This window comes from Caretta caretta, chromosome 6 (assembly GCF_965140235.1).
Source record: "Caretta caretta isolate rCarCar2 chromosome 6, rCarCar1.hap1, whole genome shotgun sequence".
Taxonomy (NCBI): Eukaryota; Metazoa; Chordata; order Testudines; family Cheloniidae; genus Caretta; species Caretta caretta.
In genome coordinates, this window is record NC_134211.1 from 26,054,974 (window position 1) to 26,079,585 (window position 24,612).

Consider the following 24,612-nt stretch of genomic DNA (forward strand, 5'->3'; position numbering starts at 1 on the left):
TCCTGTGTCTCCTGTTTACACAAACCCATCAACTAACTGAGAGATACAAAAGCACATGTGTCCTTCTGAATGCAAGGGAATCTAGATGGCTCAGGGGATTGTTAATAAGATATGGTCTTTTACTGTTAGGTTACTTGCTCAAACTCAGCCAAAACTCAACAGTCGTTACAATCTAATGATTGTAAAATACATGTAAAATACACTAGTTTCTGTCCGGTTCATCCTGATGGTCAACAGCTATACCAGAAGTCACCTCCACATTTACTATTCTTGGTGGCAGTCCCAAGTACAAGTGAATTAACACAAAGAATAAAACATCCCCCTCTCAAACTCATATGTGATCCTTCCAGAACAAGGTTGAAGCATATTAGTAGGCAGAATGGGAATGATTGCACTGCTAGTTTTCATGCCATATCTTTTGTACAGACAGAACACTTCAGATTGGAGTGATCAGAACTTCTCAAGCAAAAAACAAACCACCACACCCATTTAAAGCCTGAACTATTTTAATTAAAAAAAAAAAAATTGGTGTACCAAGTTCAAATCTGATTTATACCACAATGAAAAAAAGCCCACCATCCTATTTCTCACTGTATTAATGTCCATGCTGAAAAAAATATATAAAATAATCTATTAGTATTCAACAAGATAGGCAGCTTCTTCTCTACAGAAGAACAAGAATGCTGTAGAAGCACTAAACACAGGATTAAAACTCGTCTGATTGGAATGATCCATTGGCAATTATTAAATCGCTCAATGGCAGCTCTCTCTTTTTAAATATACACTTTGAACATCAGTAGTTGAGATGCAACACAAGTGAGCTGTAGCTCACGAAAGCTTATGCTCAAATAAATTTGTTAGTACTCTAACAAGTACTCCTTTTCTTTTTGCGAATACAGGCTAACACGGCTGCTACTCTGAAACCTATTAACATGCAGCAAATCTGAAATTTCCCCAGTGTTAAAAAGGTTAGCACCACTTAGCTTCACTGCAGAGACTAATACGGTGCTACTTTTTGGTATGCTAATTAATATAGGTGTATGAACCCTCCATGTGATATAATTGTCAACATGTTCTACTTTCCATATATGGAAAATTATAACACCTAATGCTATATGACATTGTGGCCTTGTATGGAATGTTGAAATAAGACACAAAGCTGATGATTAAGACATATTAGTTTCTACATACCATTTACATGAAAGATTAAAAAAGAAAAACAACCTTGAAATCTTGTTATGCAATACATCAGTTAGATAGCTTGACTTAAATGATACCAATGTCATCAGTGTCTCACTTTTGTAAGACAAGAATCCCACAAACAAAGTGTAAGGCCTTTATGCTGTCAAAAACATTGTCAGCACAGCAGGGATAGAAAGGACATTAGACAGGAAGAGGATACTCACACACAAATATATGGGGATCCCTTACTTCAGGGGGGTACCAGATATTTTGGGCTCAACACATTCAGTGGAGTTCCTCTAACATTGTTAGTGATTTGTACAAGCCAAATGGGCACAGTTTGGGAATCTCTGCAGCAGAGAAGATTGCTGTCTGCAAAGGCTTTTGCAATCGGAAATGATTACAAATATTCATACCAATTCATAACACTCTTATTTTATATACAAAAAAAAAAGACACTGTAAAGGTCTGGTTCTCTTCTGCATTCTTTTGGGTGATCTGCACTTTAAAAATAGTACTTATAAAAGTATAATGTGCTGTATTACTCACACCACTTCAGATTACTTGTTCACCATTTCTGCTGCCTGTTTACATTTTGTATATTACTCATCTTGGTCACTGAAAAGATTACAGGAGCCTTGCAAAAATTCTGCTCATCCGAGAGGAATCATTCCCCCGCCCATTATCCTCAGCCACATGGTAAAGGTGGATGAGTAGATTTGGTGTCTGGCTTACTACATTTTCATAACAATTTTGCAACAGCTGGATGAAAGAATGTACACAAATAGAATGGAGGGCATAGAAATTCATTCAGATAAATAGATGATATTTCAATGCAAATGATGTATATTGGGGGCATAAACTGTTTTCTGGCAATAAGGATTGTAAGATGGGAGGCTCAAATAAAGCAGGAGCTACTGTCGTCAGTTTCATTTTTGTTTTTTTAGTCATTTTCACTTTCAAATTCTCCTTAACTAATACAAAGGTTAGGTCTACACTGCACACCACTTACAGCAGCCTGTAGGATATGTGCAGTTACATGCCACAGTGAAAAGCAGACTGTGTACACACTGTGGTGTGTAGTTACATGCATCGATGAAAGGTTCTGGCAGAGGGGAGGCTGTGAAGAAAACCTCCAGCAGCTCCCTCACTCCATGCGCCTTTCCCTGTGGTGGAAAGTCTCTGCAGCTTCCTGCAGCAGAAAAGGGCTCCAGCAGTGGGGAGGTAGCGGGACACGACATCACTAAAAATAGCCCTATAAATAGAGAGGCACTGCTTGGGCTGTAGAGAGCCATGTAGGGATAGAGCTGAGTACGTCCCAGAGCGTTCAGTCATGCCTGTACTCTATTTGCCTAAGCAGTGCCTCACCATCTACACTGCTATTAATACCCGCGCTAGGAGGGCAAGTAGTGTATGTATTCTAGACACTGCATGTGCAGTGTAGACTTACCTAAAGTTACAGTACTTTGGTGGAACACTGGAGGAGAATACTTAAATTCAAAACAAAAATTCATGAAAAAATGTTTAATGTGATTAGACTATGCAAATATATATTTTTAAGTAAAATAAACTTACATTTTAAAGAACTAAACAGTGGACTTTTAAGCAATAAGTAATACTGGTAGCCCTTATAATAAACTTAACCAAAAGTTTTCAAGAAAGCTCATGCCTTGATATTTCAATTAATCTTATTTAAGCTATTGAAAATAAATCAGAAAACAAAAAGGTGTACTGGCAGCCACTTCATAAATATAAGAATATTATTCTTACTTGTAAAACAGAACTACCAGTAATATTTTCACTAAGTGTGGAGGGGCCATCACTTTGTTTTATGTCTGTACAGTGCCTTGCACAATGGGGCTGCACTACAATATATATAAAAAGAAAAGGAGAACTTATGGCACCTTAGAGGCTAACCAATTTATTTGAGCATAAGCTTTCGTGAGCTACAGCTCACTTCATCGGATGTGAGATTATATATATATATATATATATATATAGTAAATAATAACTTAAAAGCGCAAAACTCTGAACTGTTCTACTAAAATAAACCCTGATTTTTTAAAAACTTGGTGTTTTTAGAAGATTGGAAGGACATCAGATGCTCCCAGATAGAACACTGTCAATTACTCCAGGAGCACCTGAGCTGTTGCTCTCATATTAATTAACAATGTCCTGCATATCCATGCCCCATATTTAAGCATGACTTTTTGGTGATGTTGGATAAAAGAACTCCTCTTACAAAACCAAACATTTTTATTTAAAAACCTTCCCCTGGAGAGGAGGCTTCCTGAATCGTAAGAGACAGAAGGAAGGAGCACACAACATGATACTAAACTGGGAGGAGTGGTAGATACGCTGGAGGGGAGGGATAGGATACAGAAGGACCTAGACAAATTGGAGGATTGGGCCAAAAGAAATCTGATGAGGTTCAATAAGGATAAGTGCAGGGTCCTGCACTTAGGACGGAAGAACCCAATGCACAGCTACAGACTAGGGACCGAATGGCTAGGCAGCAGTTCTGCGGAAAAGGACCTAGGGGTGACAGTGGACGAGAAGCTGGATATGAGTCAGCAGTGTGCCCTTGTTGCCAAGAAGACCAATGGCATTTTGGGATGTATAAGTAGGGGCATAGCGAGCAGATCGAGGGACGTGATCGTTCCCCTCTATTCGACATTGGTGAGGCCTCATCTGGAGTACTGTGTCCAGTTTTGGGCCCCACACTACAAGAAGGATGTGGATAAATTGGAGAGAGTCCAGCGAAGGGCAACAAAAATGATTAGGGGACTGGAACACATGACTTATGAGGAGAGGCTGAGGGAGCTGGGATTGTTTAGCCTGCAGAAGAGAAGAATGAGGGGGGATTTGATAGCTGCTTTCAACTACCTGAAAGGGGGTTCCAAAGAGGATGGCTCTAGACTGTTCTCAAAGGTAGCAGATGACAGAACGAGGAGTAATGGTCTCAAGTTGCAGTGGGGGAGGTTTAGATTGGATATTAGGAAAAACTTTTTCACTAAGAGGGTGGTGAAACACTGGAATGCGTTACCTAGGGAAGTGGTAGAATCTCCTTCCTTAGAGGTTTTTAAGGTCAGGCTTGACAAAGCCCTGGCTGGGATGATTTAACTGGGAATTGGTCCTGCTTCGAGCAGGGGGTTGGACTAGATGACCTTCTGGGGTCCCTTCCAACCCTGATATTCTATGATTCTATGTACCACAATATGGCTCACATGGGGAGATTGTAGGAGCTATTCTGTAGAACAGGTCTTATGTCAGGGGTCTGGAATGCAGACTGTCACTCCTTCGCTTTTAAACACAACCACGTGTGCCAAGTTTATCCCTCGGAAACAAACCCTGTACTGCACTGATTCTTATAATTTGTAGAGCCCATCATTAGAAGAGTCTGTCCCACTGACGTACAGTACTATGATTAACGAACAGGAAAGAAAGCAACTTTAGGAGACAAAGAAAAAGGGACAACATGGAAATTTAAGGATATTTAACCTATATGACAGCCACTTACATATCAGTAATGGTACTTCAGGCTTGTATTGCTGGTACCCCAAGTTTTGCCTCGTACAGTAGTAAGTCATCTCACCGTGCTACCACTAACCCAACACAGTTGCCTCAGAAGCTTGGGATCCATATGACTTGTTACAGGATAGCATCTTTTCTAACCCTCCAGGGTGTCGTTTCAAAGGCACAAACAACAGCTAGGCACCTAGGGTAGTTAGGTAACTAAATGGCATTTGTGCCTTTGAAAGCTGAATCTTTAAATCCAATATCTTTAAATTTCTCAGTCCCAACAACTGACAAGCCTGTGTGTCTTACTACTGCTGATTTATAGGGTAGAAACATACCCGAGTGACCTTCACATGAGCTAAACTAGGTCGCGGAGCTCCCGAAACCGCACAGAATTCATACTGCCCCTTCCTGACATATCAGAAAAAAAGGAAACATCTGATGCCACAAACCATGGCTAGAACACACGGACCTGGCCTTTGCAGGCTCACCGCAGCTTAGAACAGGGCATCCCAGGTCCTGCAGGAGCAAGGTGACAACGTCCCAGCACAGCACCGGTTTGATTCAGTGCTAGGATAACAGAGAGCTGCCAGGCCACATGCGGGCAGAGCGACCCCTCGGGATGAGCCGGAGCCGGACGGTGGCACATCATGACACCCTGCTGCACCAGGGTGCGGTGACATCACGCTCCCCCACTGTGCCCCAGGCAGTGACCTCATGAGCCACGGTGACGGCGGGTGGCGGTGACATCACTACCCACGGCTACGGGTGCAATGACCTCACGGCACGTTGCAGCAGCAGGGCGCTATGACATCACTGCGCAGCCCCTGCACCGGGCGGCGAGGACGCCGGGACACTGCGACCCGTTGCCATGGCACGGCGCACCTGCCCGACGGGACCCCCACCGGCCCTGCACCTTGAGCGGCCTTAAAGGGGCCGCGCCCGCCCGCCCGAGCCCGGAACCTGGCACTTACTGGGCTCCCCGCCGGCTGTCGCCATCCTGCTCCTCCTCCTGCTTCGTTCTGCCGCGTCTAGCCGACTCTTCTCACAGGCTGATGCAAGACCGCGTCCGGATGGAAAACCCTCACTCCGCCTCTCTACGACACTTCCGGTGACCGCAGGGTAACCGGGCAACGGGGAGAAACGCACCTCGGGGGCCAACGGAGTCACGTGACGGAGGGGGGGCTGAGACGCCGGTACTAGCGCTTGGTGCGCGTGCGCGAATGGGATTCACCGGTCTTCTCTGGCCTTGCCTGCAGCTCTGGGAGGCGGGGCTTGTGAGGTTCCGCCCCCTCGATCAGCTTGGTCCCTGCAAAGAGGGGGAGGGGCTGGCAAGGGAGGCTGAGCTCCCCTGTCCCTGCAAGAGTTAGAGTCTGGGAGCTTCCCCTGCCCTGCTGCCCCTCCCCACTGAGCCAATGTGGGAAGGCCCTACACACCCCCCAAGCCAGGAGGCCATGTTCTCTGCAGGGTGGGGAGTGCTGCCACCCCCAGCATGCTGAACCCCATGAGTCAGACTCCCTTCTCCCCCCAAAAAACTTGATATTGGCATAAAATAATGAGTTATAAATAATAAAATCATGGGTTCTTTATATTTGCCTTCTGGCTGCTAAGCCTTTAGGGCACCCTCAGGTCACATGTGCAAGGCAGCTTCTCGCCACAACCACAAAGGCTAGAAACGTGCATTTATTTTAAAACGGAAGGTGGGAGTCTCTCTGAATCAGGTTTCAGAGTAGCAGCCGTGTTAGTCTGTATTCGCAAAAAGAAAAGGAGGACTTGTGGCACCTTAGAGACTAACCCATTTATTTGAGCATAAGCTTTTGTGAGCTACAGCTCACTTCATTGGATGTATTCAGTGAAAAATACAGTGAGGAGATTTATATACACACAGAACATGAAAAAATGGGTGTTTATCATGCACACTGTAGGAAGAGTGATCACTTAAGATGGGCTATTACCAGCAGGAGATGGGGGGGGGGGGAAGAAAACCCTTTCATCAGATGACTCCAGGAGCGGGGGCTTTAAGGAAAACACCAACTATCATAAGAGTCAGGATAAAATCACACAAGAGTTGACACCACAGAGAATTCTAATTTCTATTCATCCAATTGACCCATGCCATCATGGTTGCTATATTAATGACACAGCTGCTTAAGGTAAGAGCTGGTGGAGGCTGAATTGTAGAAGGCACTTGGCTGACTATAGATATTCTGTGTACAGAAGAGAACTGTTGTAGGCAGCCCTAGCACTGCAGGAATACTTCAACTCTGCAAATCCAAGCTGAAAGCCTGGGTTCATATTACATAGCTGAAAATTAATACAGATAGAAGTCAACTGGACAGATGCACCTTAATTAAAATAGAGGAGTTAGATGCAGTGCAGCAGGTTTTGCCACATTCTGAGGGATCTAGCATGCCAGGGTCATTGCTAGGAAGATAAGGCAATGCTCTGTTCAAGTATGACAGTTTCCCCATTTTTTTGTGAAAAGTTTATTCAAATCCAGATTTGTACTTATCTGCTCTCTTCTTCCAGCTCATCAAGAAAACATGCATGAGGTCTGATGTTGCACTCCATGTTTTATGAAAATATGCTTATGAATGTGAATATAATGTAACTGGAATATGCTTTATGCAAAAGGTCTCTTGTAAGGTATCAAAGGTTATAACCTACTGAATCTATTCCTATTTGTATGTATGGTTCTTGTATCTGAAGCTAGAAATATGAAGTATAACTCTGAGGTCCTATTGTAATTATGCAAAGTGTAGGCCATTAATGGTGGCTTAGAATCTTGATGGCTCCCATTGATTAGGATAATTAGTTGTGAATGGGTTTATTTACCTGCAAGCCTTCCTATGTACCTGTGGGCCAGTCCATGGGTAATGAAGAATGAGGTCTCACAGGACATATGACCACATCACAGGATACTGGAATCCATCTTAAATCTGGTACTTTTCCATTTCGAAGGAGGGTGGGTACCCAGAGAGACAAAAGATTCCTGCCTTATGCCAAAGCTGTAAAAGGGGGTGGAACAGAACAAAGGTGGCTGCCAGTCATGAGAACACCTCTGCTTTCCACCTAAGATGTCTGCTGGAACGAACAAGGACTGTACCAGGGGAAAGGATTGGGCTCAGACTAGGAAGGAGTCTAGTCTGTGAAAGAAGCTTATTGGACCATCTCTGAAGGTGATGATTTTACCTGTAATCAGTTTCTTAATGTATTAGGCTTAGACTTGCAGGTTTTTGCTTTATTTTGTTTGGTGACTTATTTTGTTCTGTCTGTTATTACTTGAAACCACTTAAATCCTACTTTTTCATCCTTAATCACTTACTTGGGGTTCATTAATAAACAAAAGTGATTAATACCTGGGGGAGCAAACAGCCGTGCATCTCTCTCTCTCGGCGATATAGAGGGCGGACAATTTATGAATTTACCTTGTCTAAGCTTTATACAGAGTAAGGTGGATTTATTTGGGGTTTGGATCCCATTGGGAGCTGGGTATCTGAGTGCTGGAGGCAAGTAAGCTGCTGAGCAGTTTTTAGTTAAAGTCTACAGCTTTGGGGGCATGAACCAGACCAGGTTACAGCAGGCTAGCATGTCTGGCTCAAAGGGCAGGACTCTGGAGTCCCAAGCTAGCAGGGAAAACAGGCTCAGAGGTAATTCCAGCACGTCAGGTGACAGTCCCAAGGGGGTCCCTGTGACCAAACACATCTCACAAGGAATCTAGTTTAGTTTGTTTTATCTAAGAAGTGGGGATGATTCCTAGCCAACATTATTAAAATTGCTTTCCCTTCCTTATCTATACTTGTCTGCCTTGGTAATCAGATACACAGCTGGTACAGATACATTAGTGCAGCTAAAACCTTAATGCACACAGGCCTAAAAGAGGCCATGGTAAACAAATTGTGAATTTAATCAACAAGCCATCCCTGAAGGGTGTGGGATATTATACACAATCCCATAACCACCACGAATAGTCACTAATCACTTCTTCAATTCAGTCCAAGGACAGGAAAAAGCAGACTATTAATCTGGCTAGCTCAATGTATTTAACTCCCTAAAACAGAATTGCTCCAGTACTACTAATATTATTTTTAAAAAGCACAGTGCCCAATTACTAAAAAAATCTTCAAAATTAGAGAGAGAATGAGACCGAATATTTATTCATAAATGACAGCACATTTAAAAGAGTGAAAAATCTTTTAATAGCAAAATATAAAGTACATCATAATAGGTATGAAGTAGAAATTCAATTTGCATAATTTTAAGATTGGACAATAAAAATACAGCATTTAAGAGTACTGTTAAAAACAGATGTATAGGCTGTTTATTGGTAAGCTGAGCCCATTCAAACAAAGCCAAATGCAAAGTTATACATCTAGGAACAAGAAATGCAGACCATACCTACAGAATGGGGAACTGTCTCCTGGAAATCAGTGACTATGAAAAGGATTTAAAGAAACAGCTGAACATTAGCTTCCTGTGTGATGCTGTGGCAAAGGGCCAATGTAATCTTCGGATGCATAAACAGGATAGTGAGTAGAGTAGCGGGGTGATTTTACCTCTGTATACAGCACTGGTGAGACTGGAATACTGTATACAGTTCTGGTGTGCACACTTGAAAAAGGATGTTGAAAATTTGGAAAAGTTACAGAAGAGAGCCACAAAAATGATTCACGGGCTAGAGAAAATGCTTTACAGTGGATGACTTAAAGAGCTCTTTCTTCTTATCAAAAAGATGAGGTACTTGGATCAGTATCCAAGTCACCTTCATGGGGAGAAAATCCCAGGTACTAAAGGGCTCTTTCGTATTTTTCCTTTCTCTGCTAGATGAATCATGGCTAGAAGCTAAAGCTAGATAAATTCCAATTAGAAATAAGGCATAAATTCCTTACAGTGAGCGCAATTAGCCTTTGGAACAAATTATCAAGGGATGTGGTGAATTCTTCATCTCCTGATGTCTTTATTTCAAGACTGGATGCTTTTTTGGAAGATAAGCTTTAGCTGAACATAAGTTATTGGCTCAGTACAAAGGTAACTGGCTGAAATTTAATGACCTGAATTATAGAGGAGATCAAACTTGATGGTCTAATGCTCCATTCTGGCCTAAAACTCTACAAATCTCTTCATATTACAGTGTTCTCATAAGTACATTCTTCGCTGCATATAAAAAATAAATTAAGATTCTGGATGTTGTTTGGTCCAGTTTATCAGTGCAGATAATAAAATGACAATATGCTTCAAAACCTTCAATGACAACAAATCACTCCATCCAGTCACGGTGAGGTTCCCCTTACAGTTCTCATTTCCCAAGACATAACAGTATTCAAAGTTTATTATATAGTTTAACATACACTTATGTTCTTTCCTCAGCTGAACATGAAAAGGGTACCCAAGTTTATTTAATGTATTACAACTCAGGACACATTCTCAGTGAACACAGCAACTTGAATCCTTGTCTCGTTTAACAAATGTCAAGTAGAGTCCTGTAAGATACATTTCTGAGACTCCGCTATTCTAGAGGACACGAGTTGCAGTGAAGATACCTGAACTCATTTCTCTATTTGTTTTACCAGTAGTTTTTATGTTGATATTTTCAAGTTTTCTTAAACCAACAATAAAAAAAAAATGGCAATATGCACTAAAGCAAGGTTGTGCATAGAAACATATCTATAGAGTTTACAGATCCTTTTGGCTTTGGTTTTTTTGTTGATAATAGTATACTCATTAGTCTTCGGCCTCTAGTATAGTTATAATATCCTTACTTATTAAATGGTTTACTATGTTTTCATGAGACCTTCTAAGTCCTATATTCCATAGGCTATCTAATAATTTAATAATGGAAGCCTCATTTCCAAATTTGTTTCTCCAAATGATTAACATCTGATAATTTTGCTCTTCAATATTTGTTGGATGTTCAAAAGTTGTGTTATATATTTCATTATCTGTTAGATGAGTTCTCATAAACATGTTCCAGTTCCGTGATGGCACTTCTTTCATAAAATAATAAAAACTGTCACTTAGTGCTGGGGAAAAAAAAAAAAGCGCATTGAATATTTTAAAATGACCATTTCTATAGATGCCTATGTACACTTGTATAGGTTCTCAGATAAATCCAGGTCATTTGCCATTTTACTACCTTTCCCCTTTGTAGTTTAACATTCCTTGGCACATAATTTGATTTAAGAGCTTAAATAAACCCTTGAGAGTATTTCAGCAATATACTCCATTTCCTCCCACACTGCATTGTTGGCCTATACGGTATCTGTTCAACCAGCTACTGATAAATTGGGAATACAAATAGAGAGGTATGTTTTACTTTGCATGGCAGCTATCTGTAGAAGATGAAAAGCACCATTACATAGACTTCAGAAGACATCTAAACCTGAAATTTTCTTATGCCGTAATAAAATCATAACTGATTTGTTCTAAATGTAGTCATTTTATTCCTTTAATATACAATTTAGGTCTTGTCTACATAGTATGGCACTGTGCAGCAATGGGGTATGAATTCCTATGCGCACCACCGTATTGCATGGTAACTGGCCCACGTAGATACTGCTGGCACGCGCTAAAAGTTCCTTAATGTGGGTCAAATTGCACTATGTTAACGTGCATTAGGGACTTTTAGTGTGTGCCAGGGGGGTCTACATGGGCCAGTTAGTGTGAAACAGGTGCACTTTAGAACTCACACCCCTCTGGTGCACATCGCTTTACCATGTAAACAGGCCCCAAGTGTAAGACAGGAGCAGAGAGTATGATTTTAAAATCAAGTTGTACCCATATATTTTATGGAATCTGATTAGCATGACCTGAACTGTTTTACATTAAAAACAAAAACTCATGTATACTATTGAAAGTCAATACAATAAAAAGATTCAGTTCAACAAAAGTGGTGAAGCCTGTCCTAAGTTAACACCCAAGGAACAGGTAACCAACTGGTTTCCTATTCAAAACCATCTTTTTAAAAGGTCAAAGATGTCATTATGCATACTTCAAAGTGGTCTCTTAAGATGGGAGATCGTCTATTGAAGATGCCCTTTGTACAGATTTCACTGTAGTTTTAAGGTCCTTGTTCACTTTTGATGGCTTTCTGATCACTCTTAGCAATTAATTTTACCCACCCATCTACACAACTATCAGTATGATATAGTTTGCCAAGGTAAGACTGATATCACCAGTACCCTCCATCAGAACATGGTTTACTTCCTTCAGTGCCATACACTATACTAGTTCACTGGTATCTGATACACCCTGGCATTTTATTTGTTTGAATGGTAAAGCTGCAGTACAAAAAAAAAAAAAAAACCCACAACACAAAACAAAACACACCCCTCTGTGTCCTTACATGGCATGCTACGGATTACACTGCTGGTACATAAATGGACCTTTTACTAGAGCATGATTAGCTCTAAAAAGCTACTGTTCCTAAGGTTACTGACACATATTCATGTTGTTAAAGATCACTATTCAGAGTATATGATGGGGGTGGCCTGTGATAGCAGGAAACTGGACGCTGCGACCCATAATGTAACTTCTAGTCCTATGTCTCATGTCCCTAGGAATACATTATGCAAAAGAGATGTCCTTCTGTATAAATAGTTATTTGCTATGAAATGTATGTGGGGGGGTGCGATGAGGTTTTTTTTGTTTTGTTTTTGAAGCAGTTTTTCAGAAGTACAAAAATAATTAAAATGCAGCAAACAAACAATCTGCAGTTTAGAAGTGCTAATACAGTAAGCAGGACAAAATTTTTGTAAACATTTATACAAATATCTATTTTCTCATTCAGCTATGTACAATGAATTCAGACAGTCACATTTTGCCCAGTACTCCGCTGACTATTACCAATTTTAGATCCCTAATAAGGTGGGCTATTTGAACTACTCACCTTCTCGAGAAAGCTCTTTAACTTTTATATGAGGCCTGGCTTCAGAATCCCTGACCTGCAATATAAACACCCATGTTTATTCAAACAGAAAACATTTTTTGCTTATTTATAATCACTATCCTTGATCTGGTGATTTGATTTCACAGTATCTATAAGGTAGGTCTGAGAATTCAAAAGTTTCACAGAATAAACTCAAGTTCAAACACCTGAATAAAACTGCCCAGCCAGAAAATCCAGCTCTGCCACTAGCTAATAATCCCTTAACAAGAAAAGTGTCTTCCCTGTTGGTACTAAGCAGTGGAAAGAAGAGTATAGCAGTCACTTAATCAAACAATGTTTCTAGGTTGACTGGATGAGTGATGGAAATTTCTGATACCACCTCAAACAAACATCCAAATTTAAGATAATGCAAAAGCATATTTCATATCCTTTTGGGGGGTGATGGGGGTCTATTTTATTACCAAATCATTCTGCAAGCCAGGGAGCTCTAGATGTTAGAAGAAGCAGCTATTACCTTTCTTCCATGAAATTACACAACAGATTTCATGACACACTGAGCATTTCCCACTTACCGTCTGAGATACGGACATCCCACCATTTGACTGTCCAGGGTGGGAGACAAAATTGGGCTTGTCTGGACGCTTGTTTGGTGCTGAATATCCTGCAGTCCTGTGGTAAGACTCTTCCCATGAGTTGTTTTCACCATTTAGAAGTAGGCCACTTCTCTCAGAAAATGCAACACTGGTATCCTCAGGCAATTCATTTCTTAGTAGAGAATCAGGACTATTAACTGCTAAAACTGGTGGACTCTGAACAGAGTTTTGGATCTCTAAAATGGGTGCACTAGCATTAGCATTCTCCATTTCTGGTGCAAAGAAAATTTCAGTGCTATCCTCCGACTCCTGTAAGGAATAAGAGTGACTTATTAGAGAGTGCTAATTAAGAGTGCTTTATTAAAGCATACATAGCTTTGTAGGCAAGCTCTCAAGAACCTTGCAGTGCAGGGATGGCCAACCTGTGGCTCCGGAGCCACATGCGACTCTTCAGAAGTTAATACGCGGCTCCTTGTACCGGCACCGACTACGGGGCTGGAGCTACAGGCGCCAGCTTTCCAATGTACCAGGGGTGCTCACTACTCAACCCCTGGCTCTGCCACAGGCCCTGCCCCCACTCCACCCCTTCCTGACCCCTCCCCTGAGCCTGCAGTGCCCTCGCTCCTCTCCCCCCACCCCACACCTCCTGAAAACCACGAAACAGCTGATTGGGAGGTGCAGGGAGGGAGGGGGAGGCACTGATCAGCAGGGCTGCTGACATATTACTGTGGCTCTTTGGCAACATACAGTGGTAAATTCTGGCTCCTTCTCAGGCTCAGGTTGGCCACCCCTGTTGCAGTGGAAGAACATTTCATACTTAATGCCTCATTGTGAGCAAGACATCCCACATAAAAATTCAGAAGCTACAGTGTTAACAAGTGACAAACAGGAGCAGCTTTAATCACTAGACCTTTACAGAATGGCAAAGAAGTTACATGTGAGCTTCTGTAGTTAGGCAAGGAGAGAGCCACATCTGTTGAAAATAGGATTTTTTTTATTTTTCTTTTGTTTAGGAAAAAAGGCTACAATAACTCCCTTATCACTAAACTACACTCTCCAACCACGTAACCAACCCCATGCCAAGTGGGCTGAGGGGCAGGGAGGTGAGCTAGCCACATTTGGTATTAACTCTGAAGTTTAACAATTGCATTTTAAAATGTAAATATTAACTATTTCACTGCTGATCATTTTAACAGAGAGATCTGCTCTGGGCCTGTGAGAACCTGAGCAGAATACTTCCACAGCTCTTACCACTACCCCAGTTTAACCCTCTCTCTGCATCTTTATCGTAACCTATTACTTTGCTAAGCCTTTACAGAACACACAAAATAACCCTGCAAGTTCAGAACAAAAACAATGACAAAACACAGCTGGGTGCTTAGATAGTTGAGCCACTTATGATGGACCTCAACTGTCACACACAGTTTAAAGTGACCGACTTCCCTAAGGCATCTTGCAGAATTGAGGTGGGGGTGTTTTTTTTTAAATTTGTCCTAGAACAGCAGTTAATAAACAAATGCCTTTGAACTGTGTCTCTTACTTTTATTTAAGTAAAAGTCTGTATTAAAAAGGTAACTAAGACAGTCTTATCTGTGCCTTCCAATGATATCTAGTATTAAACTTTAACCCAAATATAAAAATTGAAGCTCCTTACATACCTAATGGAGAAACTGAAGATTTTGCCAAAATTCCCTACAAATTACAATTTTTCTTAAGCAGGTTGTCTTTAAGCAAGATGTGCAGTTCTTGGCATGTCAATATCACAGTGATATTTACAGCTGCAGTATTCCAAGCAGAGCAGCAAAAATGATGGGGCTATTATTTATCTGTATTGTGACAGTGTTCCAAACACCGAGCATGGATCAGGACCCCATACAGAGACTGACTCACAAGCAGAGATTAAGGGTAAAAATCTTGGTCACTTTATGAGTTCTAACAACCTCAAATGGAACTACTCGTGTAAGAACACCAGTTATATTTAAAGTGAGAGAAAGAAGCTAAGCATTTACTAATGGTTGGGTGCTGAGGGAGGATATAACTATTGATATACATTTGAAGAGTGTAAACCCCTAATATGTAAGCGGAACTATTTAAGACATTACAAGAGGATATAACTAGAAATAATGGTATGTAGTTAATGAAATTAATGAAAAAGTTAGGTTATCAGGAAAGGCTTCCTGACAGACATATTAGAGCTCTAAAATATTCTTCCAAGGGAGGTACTGGAAGCTCCATCATATCGGGCATTTAAAACTAAACAAGACACTAAAGAATACATTATATGGTAGAGAACAATCCAACATTAACAGGAAGTGAACTAGATGACATAAAAGTTTTGGGTTTTTGTATGAAGTGAAGAAAAGTGTTCCAATACACAACAGCAAGCAGGGCAGAGAAAGTGACTAAAGGTGTGCATCATCTATAGTTAAACAGTTTCAATTTAATTTAAAAGAACTTTTATGCAATAAACATACAGGTAAAAGAAAAGTGGCATGTGTCCAAAGGAAACTTACCACATCTTTTTCTGCATCTTTGTTTTCTGAAACGTATGAAGAATATAAATTAAAATCTCTCTACTAAATTATATTGTTTAAATATAGCTGAATTAGTATATTGGTTACATTGAGATTGAGAATCTGTGTCAGAGAGTTCTGCAACCAGAAGTTTAAATGTAGGTAACCTGTAGAGCAGGCTGACAAGTTCAAGGAACTGAATGACTTCCTTCTGGCCAAATCTACTGGAGCACAAATGGTTGGGGCATACTGTACGTACTAGATAGATATTAACAGAGTTCTATTTGGGGTCTAGTTCCACTTAATAAGCCCAGCCAAATTCCACTTTCCAACAAATAAACATTATCTTTTCTGTTAATTGTAGTAATCTATTGAGATTCTATGATCTTTAAAATGTTTTAGGCCTCAGTTTCAAAAGCTAGTCAGAGACCTGGTTTACACCTGAAACTTAGGTCACCACGCTATATCACTCAAGGCTGTGAAAAACGTCATGCCCTGTGCAAAATAATTAGATCAACCAAAACTCCTGCTGTAGACACAGCTAGGATGGAAGCAGGCCCGCTGACAGCAATTCCGGGCCCAAGGGCAGAAGAGTCAATGGGCCTCCAAGCACACACAAGCCACGCCTGCGCGGACACGTCTGCCCGACATTTGGGCAGTGCTGCACCTGTGCTGGCTGGTGCCCAGCGAGCTGCCGGCTGTGCTGGCCGGACATGCTCTTCTGGCATGGCCAGGGCTTTCACATGCCTGCCCAGCAGGGTTGCTAACTCTCTAATTGCACAAACCCAAAGATCCTTGCCCTGCCTCCCTCCTGAAACCATGCCCCTGTACTGCCCCTTCTCCAAGGCCCTACCCCCTGCTCACTCCATCCCCCCTCCCTCCGTTGCTTGCTCTCTGCCAGCCTCACTCACTTTCACCAGGCTGTGGCAGGGGGTTGGGGTACAGGAGGAGGTGTGGGGTCAGGCTCTGGGAGGGAGTTGGGGTGCGGGCTCTAGGCTGGGGGTTGGAATGCAGGAGGGGGTGCATGCTCTGGGAGGGAGTTTGGGTGTGGGCTCTAGGCTGGGGCAGGGGTGCAGGATGGGGTGTGGAGTTGGGATCTGGGAGGGAGTTTGGGTGTGGGGTGCAGGCGCTTGGTGGGGCAGGGGTGTAAGAGGGTGTCAGTACTTTCCTTGGGCGGCTCCTGAAAGCGACTGGCACACCCCCCTGGCAGTGGCTCCTAGGCAGGGGGCCCAGTGGGTCTCCATGCGCCGCTGCCCACAGGGACCGCCCCCGCAGCTCCTATTGGCCACAGTTCCCAACCAATGGGAGCTGCAGAGTCAGTGCTTGGAGCGGGGGCAGCGTGTGGCAACCCCCTCCCCAGGGACCACGGGGACCTGCCAGCTCTTTCCGGAAGCAGTGCAGCAGCTCGGAGCGAGGGCAGACAGAAGCCATAAGGACAACCTCAGCTTTTACTTCGTTTAGCTTTGGAAACTTGAGTCTTTGTGTATCTCAGGTTATCCATGGAAAGGAATTTTAATTACCTTTATTTGTTTTATTATATGATATCCTTTTCTTAAGGAAAAGAAAAAGAAGGCACCCAACCACAAAAAGAACGAACATAACGATGACCCCACCAATCCAACCTGCAGCATTCGCAGTCCCTGCAAAAAAAAAAAAAAAAAAGCAAGCAAGCTTGAAATACTAAAGCCACTCATAAGACAGTTGTTTTTGCAGTGTAAGAATGTTGATGCTGCAGATAAAAATGGAGACCAACGCCTGTGAAATTCAGCAGTTTGTTACAGTGAAACCTCTAGTCTCTGCCCCAAGAAAGCCACCATCTCTCAGATATTAATACACCATTAGGGTATCTAGGTGCTGGTGTGTGTCGGTGCAAATTAAAAGCTAGTAGAAGGGCATCTACAGGCTCTACAGGGGAAAAGAAATTCAATACATTTTATATCTTTTCAGATTTATGCCACAATACAGATATTTTTCACGTTTTAATACTTAACTGAGTATTTGAAAGGCATGCTACCTATAGCTTTAAACTGTGTGAACGTGACACTTTGGAAAGGCGCGTCCACTATGTAATCCTTTCCACCAAGACAAGTCCCCTGTGCTAGTTTAAATATCACCACAAATATTGGTTGGTTACACAACTCACACTTGGAGAGTCTTTGTCTCCATCTAGCGGCTGCTAGTGTGAATTACGTGGGCTCGTCAAACACTTAACAGTAGGATTTCAAAGCCTCACTTTTATACTCTGCTTCTGAATTACCTACAGAGTCAGAAAGTCATCAGACCTCCCTTAGCATAGTTTATACTGTACCTATGGGAGGATGGCCACACTCCAGGTCAACTGTAGCATTGCATTTTTGTACAATTTCTTTCCCTTCTGGGCACCTAAAATTGATGATAAAAATATAATGGTTACGCAATCCAATCTGTACTCGTGCTAACTCCTACTCTCAAGGAATAATTTATATACATGGACAGAATGTGCAAATTAAAAAACAAAACAAAACTGTCTTTTCTCACCAGTCACTAAGAAAGAGTGCTTGAAAAACAGAAGAAAAAAGGATGCTAGAAGATTATGTGGCAGCACAGCAAAAACACAGACGCCCACGGGGAGAGATTAACGTACACAAATATTTATTCAAAGGGAAAAAATACTGAGAAGAAGTGTTAACTAATCACGTACTTAATTAGTCTCCTTCAACAGTTGGTCCCTTGTTATAAAATTCTGGGTAGCTTGACTGACATTAGCTGTCCTGACTGGTAGCCGTCCAAAGCCTATTCAAATGTGGCAGGTGAAGGAATCAGGAAATGTTTGTGTACAGGCAGAAGCCTCAAACAGGACAGCAGTACGTTCAGTTCTAGGCGCTGATCCTGCAAACACTCAGGCATAGGTTTAACTTCAAACGCACGAGCAGCCCCGTTGACTTCAATGGGATTATTCACGTGTCGAAAGGTAAACATGTGGGTAAGCATTTACAGGAGCTAGGTTCTACTTTTGACTGTACTATATGGAAGGCAACTGCCTAAATCGGATCTTATACGTACTTTGACTTGCACCTGTAACACATCTCACAGTCCTGAGTCGGACAGAAATAGCCTGGCTTGCACTGACATTCAGTATCGCTCATCGAAGTGCAGGTGTTCACAGTTACTTGATCTGAGAAAAGTAAGTTAATCATATAAATTACAAATGTAATCCAGCTGAATTTGCAATTCCTTTTCTACCAAGCATCAGTTATTTAAAAAAGCGTAAGTGTTTTTAAATCTATGAAAATAAGAAAGGGGATTAAGACAACAGATTTTTCTGCGGAACAAAGACCACCAAAGCTTTTGCCCAAAACAACCCAACTGTATTTACAGATCAGCCCAAGCTTTGTACTATACCTTCTTTGCACAGTTTACATCGAAGGCATTCATCTAGGCCATTTGCATGAGCAGTATAATCCTCTCCATCTGTGCAAGGGTAACAAATTCCTTCTGTATGTGGAACCTTGCAGTGTTTACTAACATAAGTGCCTGTATAAAGGGAGAAGCAGAAATTCAACACTAAAGCTGTATATCTCGGGTAGTATTAGGATACAGTTAACTGTTATTCAAGCATACTGCAACATGACTCCTTTCAGCCACTCTCCTTGCAAGGAGTGGAGCTGAATGAGATTAAGTATACACAACAAAACCAGGAAGAACACTTAGACGTCAGTGGCCAGATAACATTAGAAAAAACACATAAATAACTAGTAATAAGAGGCCAATAGGCTTGCGGGTTTTCCTCCTCTATAGATAGAGGGGAAAATGTTTTACAAAAATTTCCATCAATAATAATTCCCTGTTTTTTTGTCATTTTTCTGAAATATTCTACTAATAAAGATGCCTGTATTTTTCTTCTCCAAAAGGAAGGTTTTAGCAATAAAATAATTGTTTCAATGTTTTTCTTAGTTCTATTTGGACACATATTCACATCCCTATTTATTAATAAGCAGTTTGTCATAGTTCAGCACCACTAACAGTTTGCGCTCAGAACAGGTTAGGAATAGATTAGTGAAAGTGCCTCAGGTGAGACTGATGTGGTAAATAAAGTATAGGGGAGCTCATACAGCTCTAGCTAACGCTCTCTCTCTCTGAAACCAGTGTCATTAGCTCCTCACTTTGAGTGAAATCCACCCCACATGAGGCCTACACTGCACTTAAATCTTACTTGTGGCTCCGCTCTTGCAGTTCATACCACATGGGTGAACTGTTGAGAGCGCTCAGATAGGCCTCTGTGCCCATCTGCTATCAATTGCACAATCAGGGCCTAAGTCCTTAAAACAGGGCTTAAGTCACATTCAAATAATGTATATGCCTTGTTCAAGGTCTCTGTGCAAAGGCAAATTTGACACTTGAGTACTAAATTCACTCACAAGGTTTAGAAAATCCACAGGGCAAACCTGATGAGATTATAACAAATTGAGGATAGAATTCGCTTAGCTTTGTGCCAAGGAGCAAAGGGCCCTATAAAGAATGAATGAATTTTACACCCATCTCCAAGATGGACATGCATATAGTTTACAAAATAAAGAAAAGTTTTGCATGTTGATTTAAAATACATAAAATTTCTGCTGACTATCGGTACCGAGTGTTTGTATCTGACAAAGCATTATTACGATTAGGTGATGCTGGGGGAATAAAACGAGTGGTCAGGGCATTGGTTCAGTTTTCAAGAGTTCAAACAAAGCTGTTTAACTTTGAACAGCTTCCTTCAGTACTGACGTAGACTCTGCCTTTTATAGCATGCCCACGTTTCTTGACCGACTGCCAAGGTCACCCAGGCACACCCTATTTAGTGGAAGGTTGGATACCATTCCGAAGTGAGCCGCACCGCTGAAGAGGAGGAGGAACAGCATAAAATGGCCCTCTCTGGCTTTTGCAAACATGTATTGTTCTCTCATTGGTTTTATCTTACAGCACAAAAACCAACCAGTACAATCATCATCTCTGAAAAACGCTTTGTTAGCCAAGTGAACTACAGATCACTAAGTGCTTACCAGCAGGACAGTATTTACAGCAGCAGTCTTGATGCAGATATTCTCCATCACCACAGTTGTGGCTGCTGGGCTCGGCTCTACTCTCAGATATTGCTGATGATTGAACCTATGGAAAATACACTGCAATGTGTCGAATCAACAACCCCCCACCCGCCCCCATGACATTGAACATCCTGCAGCAAAAAAAACCTTCAGGATCAGACTTCAAAGAGAAACTGCTGAGCTTCAGTTCATTTGTAAATTTGACACCATCAGCTCAGGATTAAACAAAGACTGTGAATGGCTCGCCAACTGCAAAAGCAGTTTCTCCTCCCTTGGTGTTCACACCTCAACTGCTAGAAGGAGGCCTCATCCTCCCTGACTGAACTGACCTCGTTATCCCTAGCCTGATTCTTGCTTGCATATTTATACCTGCTTCTGGAAATTTCCACTACATGCATCTGACAAAGTGGGTATTCACCCACGAAAGTTTACGCTCCAATATGTCTGTTTGTCTATAAGGTGCCACAGGACTCTCTGCCATTCTCAGTGAGAGGCCTATGGACATATTGGGTTATTCTAAAGACTTCAACAAGAAATAGAGGAAACACAAATTCCCTCTTGCTAAGCTTTCAAGTCACAAGTAACTGCAACAGTTCAGTAAGGGTAAAACAGCATGATAGGGGCATGAGCAATTTAAAAAAAAAAAAAAAAACACCACCAAAACCCATCACACTATAATCTCAAGGTGGGCTTTGTTTTTGCAAGAATGCTTAAAGATTTTTTTTTTTTTTTAAGATAAGGCCTGTTCCCTTTCCAGCGTATAAAGGAAGCCTGAAAGGAGTTTTGGGGTTTTAAGATTTTCTCCCCTCCCACAACTGTGGAAGAGTCAGGAATATCAAGTTTGGTCTTTCTTGATTTTGCAGAAGGACCCACAGGGAAGGCTTGAGAGCAGGTCGATTGTGTGATCTAGTACCTCAGCAGAAGGAGCAACAGTGTTAACTCAAGTTAAATAAATGTTAAAACAAACGAACAAAAGCAACATGAAAGTGTTTGATGGTGTGACTAGAACTCCACATCTCTTTCACTATTAGCTCTCATTACCATTGCTTTAGTTCCGCAGTCTTCCAGCCTACCAAGGACCTCAATTTCCAGTATGAAAAAACAAGAGGGAAAAAAAAGTATCACAACTTTCACACAACATACAGAAGCAAAAAGGGGCAACCCCCCCCCAACTTCCCTCTCTTTACGGATGACCTATACTTCTCCCTGCCTTTTTGTACTAAATATACAGTACACCCACATCTCAGGCCCATAACACACACTCTACTGGATCCCTAGCAAAAGAAAAACTGCTACTAAATAAAATAAATAATAAATACACACTTCGGTAGTACCTTTCTCCTGAGGATCTACATGTTGACTTTAAAAAACACATTAATTAAAAGTCCTTTCAACATCCTATGCAAGGAGACGAATATTAATCCCTACTTTACGGTTAGGTAAACCGAGGCACAGAGCTGTTAAGCAATATGTCAATGACTCATGATTTTGATTTTCAAGAGGAAAGATGGCCCAGGAGTTAGTGCTCTAGCCCAGGATTCAGGAGACCTGGGTTCAATTCCCTGCTCCAACACAGCCCTCCTATGGCACACTGAATGCAGTGTGTGTCTTGCGGCTGGTCTATGCTTCAGCATAGACACTTCCTACAGCAACAGGAAGGGTAGTTAATCCACCTCCTCAGGAGACAGTAGTTAATTTGACAAAAAAATTGTGTCTCTCTGTTACCTTGTGCTCCTCCATATGTCTGTTGGATGCATGTGTTTGTCTCATCACATAGTTAGATTGTAAGCTCTTTGGGGCACAGACCTTCCTTTTGTTATGCGTATGCTATACAGAGCAGAGCAAAAGGAGTTCCTGATCCCTACTTGGAGCCTCTATAGCAAATACAAGCAACATAGCAAAGCCAAGCTAAATCACAGCACGAACTGTGAAAACAGAATTTAGGAAGTTTACATTTAAAACAAAAATAAGGGACTATCCATTTCTGACCCCTTCCACTGATCGATGCTTTATCAAACCCCTCCTTCTCTGAAAGAGCTTTCCTTTCTGAAACATGTAGGATCAAGAGAACTTAGAAGTTCTCCTTTTATCACTGCAACAGCTACAGAGCTAGTAATAGGCTCCCCATGACACCCAGGAAAGGGCCAGTTTGGCATTCCAGAGTGCAGCACTGTGGAACCAAGGGCAGGTTGAGACCAAATCTAGGGGGTTGCTGGTCTGAGCCCAGATTGCTTCTGTGACTCAGATGTGTCTGATTTATGAAAAGGGAAAGGTGTGAATATGGCCAGTTCCTGGAGCTGGGAGGGCATGCATTGTGTCCTGGCAGGCTAGCACACATCACTGATGTCTTCTACAGCTGGGAATTGATGGAGAAATGGTCTCAACACTTGTGATTAAGGGCCAGGCCAGGATTAGGAGAAGCCAATTTCTTGTTTCATCTCCACTGATTAGCAATCAAGCCAGCTCCAGACACACCTTTGCTCTGATGCAGAGAAAAAACCGAAAACTTTGATATTCTCTCCTGGTCCCCTATAAAACCAAGCCCACGTGACTCATGACTAAGGTTACCAACCAATACTCCAGAATAGTCCTGGAATCTCCAGAAATTAATGATTCATCTTTAGTTACAGATTAGGTCATGTGATGAAACCTCGGGGAAGAGGTCCAACCAAAATTGGCCACCCTCCTTACGGCTCAGATCCGCATTTCAGGGGGTTAATGTCTGTTGTTTGAAAAGTTTTTCTTAAAGCCAGAGAGACCCATCTCCCCCCCCACACACACTCCCGTCCCCCAAACGCAGGAGAGATTGCACCGGCTGCCGGGAAACACCTGGCCGCAGCGGATTCCGCTTCCCCCTCCCCCAAACCCTTTTCCGCCCCCCAAGCGGTGTCGCGCCCCCGGCGCCCAGAGACGCGCCCGGAGCCCGCAGGCAGGCGGAGGGAACGATGCCGGGAGTTCAGCCAGCCCGACCGTGGGCCGAGGCAGGGCGCGGGCAGCCGGCGGGCGGGGCTGGGCGTTCCCCGGCTGCTGCTTGCAGGGGCGCGGGCAGCCCCCCTGCAGTGCTCCGGTGCCCGGCGATCAGCACGGCCCGCTGCCCCCCCGCACTCACCCCCAGCAGCAGGAGCAGCAAGAAGCTCCCGGCTCCCATGGCGCGTCCCGGGGAGCGGCTCGCGGGGCCCGGAACCACAGGACCCGGCTCTCACGTCCTGGGCGGAGCCTGCGCCTCTCCGGCTGCTGCCCCTGATGTCATTAGTCACCCTAGAACCACCCCGCCGGAAGGGCGCTGAGCCAGGGCGCTGGAGGGAGCCTGTCCCGCTCCCCTTCCCCGGCTCCCGCCGCGAGCACCAGGGGCCCCGGCTTCCACCCCTGCTTTTCTCTGCATAAATAAGGGAACACAGTTCTGAGTGATTTTCTTTGGCGCCCCCCTTGTAACTGCATCAAACAGGCAAAATTAAGGATCCACTCGCCCCTCCCTGCTTTCCTTAATTTATAGACAGCCCCCCTCCCACTCCCTGAGCGGAGGGTCTTAACTTAAAATTGCCTTCCCTTTTTCCATTATAAGTATCCTGGCTAATATGATGAATTCCTGGGGTAAAAACGGCACCTGGGGCTACTGCTAGCCCAAGAACACACGGTGGAGGGAGCATTTTTTTTTCCAAACATCAGAAATCCTTCTTTCTTAAACAGACCCATGAGCTAGCCTTTCTGCTGAGAAAACAGTCCAAATGAGGAGGGTGTTATATACTGAATTATACACTGCCTTTAATGAAGCCTATGGGCTTGTGTCACTGCTCATAACTATGGATAAGCCCACAACCCTATTAAGAATAGGGGCACCATCATGCTACATGCTGAAT

The 24,612-nt window shown here is 42.7% G+C and overlaps 2 protein-coding genes across 4 annotated transcripts in view; both read right to left on the reverse strand.

Moving 5' to 3' along the window:
* The window catches only part of CARS1 (cysteinyl-tRNA synthetase 1), a 50,615-nt gene extending 44,789 nt beyond the window's left edge, over positions 1-5,826 (reverse strand). The window contains exon 1 of one of the 2 annotated variants that reach the window (XM_048853962.2): positions 5,676-5,826. In XM_048853962.2, the coding sequence (XP_048709919.1) occupies positions 5,676-5,700 (25 nt within the window). In that variant the 5' untranslated portion in view covers positions 5,701-5,826. The remainder of the gene's footprint in view (positions 1-5,675) is intronic. The other variant, XM_048853961.2, reaches the window with a different exon arrangement.
* Positions 5,827-8,876: 3,050 nt separating this feature from the next.
* LOC125638618 (tumor necrosis factor receptor superfamily member 10B) lies at positions 8,877-24,109 on the reverse strand. Of its 2 annotated transcripts, none has more exons than XM_048854635.2 (10): positions 23,865-24,109; positions 20,714-20,819; positions 19,074-19,205; positions 18,735-18,846; positions 18,001-18,074; positions 17,213-17,332; positions 15,693-15,718; positions 13,159-13,488; positions 12,587-12,641; positions 8,877-10,721 (listed from the first exon to the last, which is right to left on the reverse strand). In XM_048854635.2, exons 1-10 carry the CDS (start codon positions 23,901-23,903, stop codon positions 10,423-10,425), a joined length of 1,293 nt encoding a protein of 430 aa, XP_048710592.2. In that variant the 5' UTR covers positions 23,904-24,109; the 3' UTR covers positions 8,877-10,422. The 2 variants fall into 2 exon arrangements, with proteins under 2 accessions (XP_048710592.2, XP_048710593.2); XM_048854636.2 differs by lacking the exon at positions 23,865-24,109 and adding an exon at positions 21,797-23,524.
* Positions 24,110-24,612: the final 503 nt, after the last annotated feature.

What these genes read in the sequence shown, in the direction of transcription:
- LOC125638618 (XM_048854635.2), bottom strand. Translation starts at nt 23,903, where the DNA reads ATGGGAGCCGGGAGCTTCTTGCTGCTCCTGCTGCTGGGG. An exon ending in CTGTAAATACTGTCCTGCTG is followed by an intron (nt 19,206 to 20,713) that starts GTAAGCACTTAG and finishes CCCTTTATACAG; the next exon opens with GCACTTATGTTAGTAAACAC. An exon ending in GTGTGGCCATCCTCCCATAG is followed by an intron (nt 17,333 to 18,000) that starts GTACAGTATAAA and finishes TTTTTTTTGCAG; the next exon opens with GGACTGCGAATGCTGCAGGT.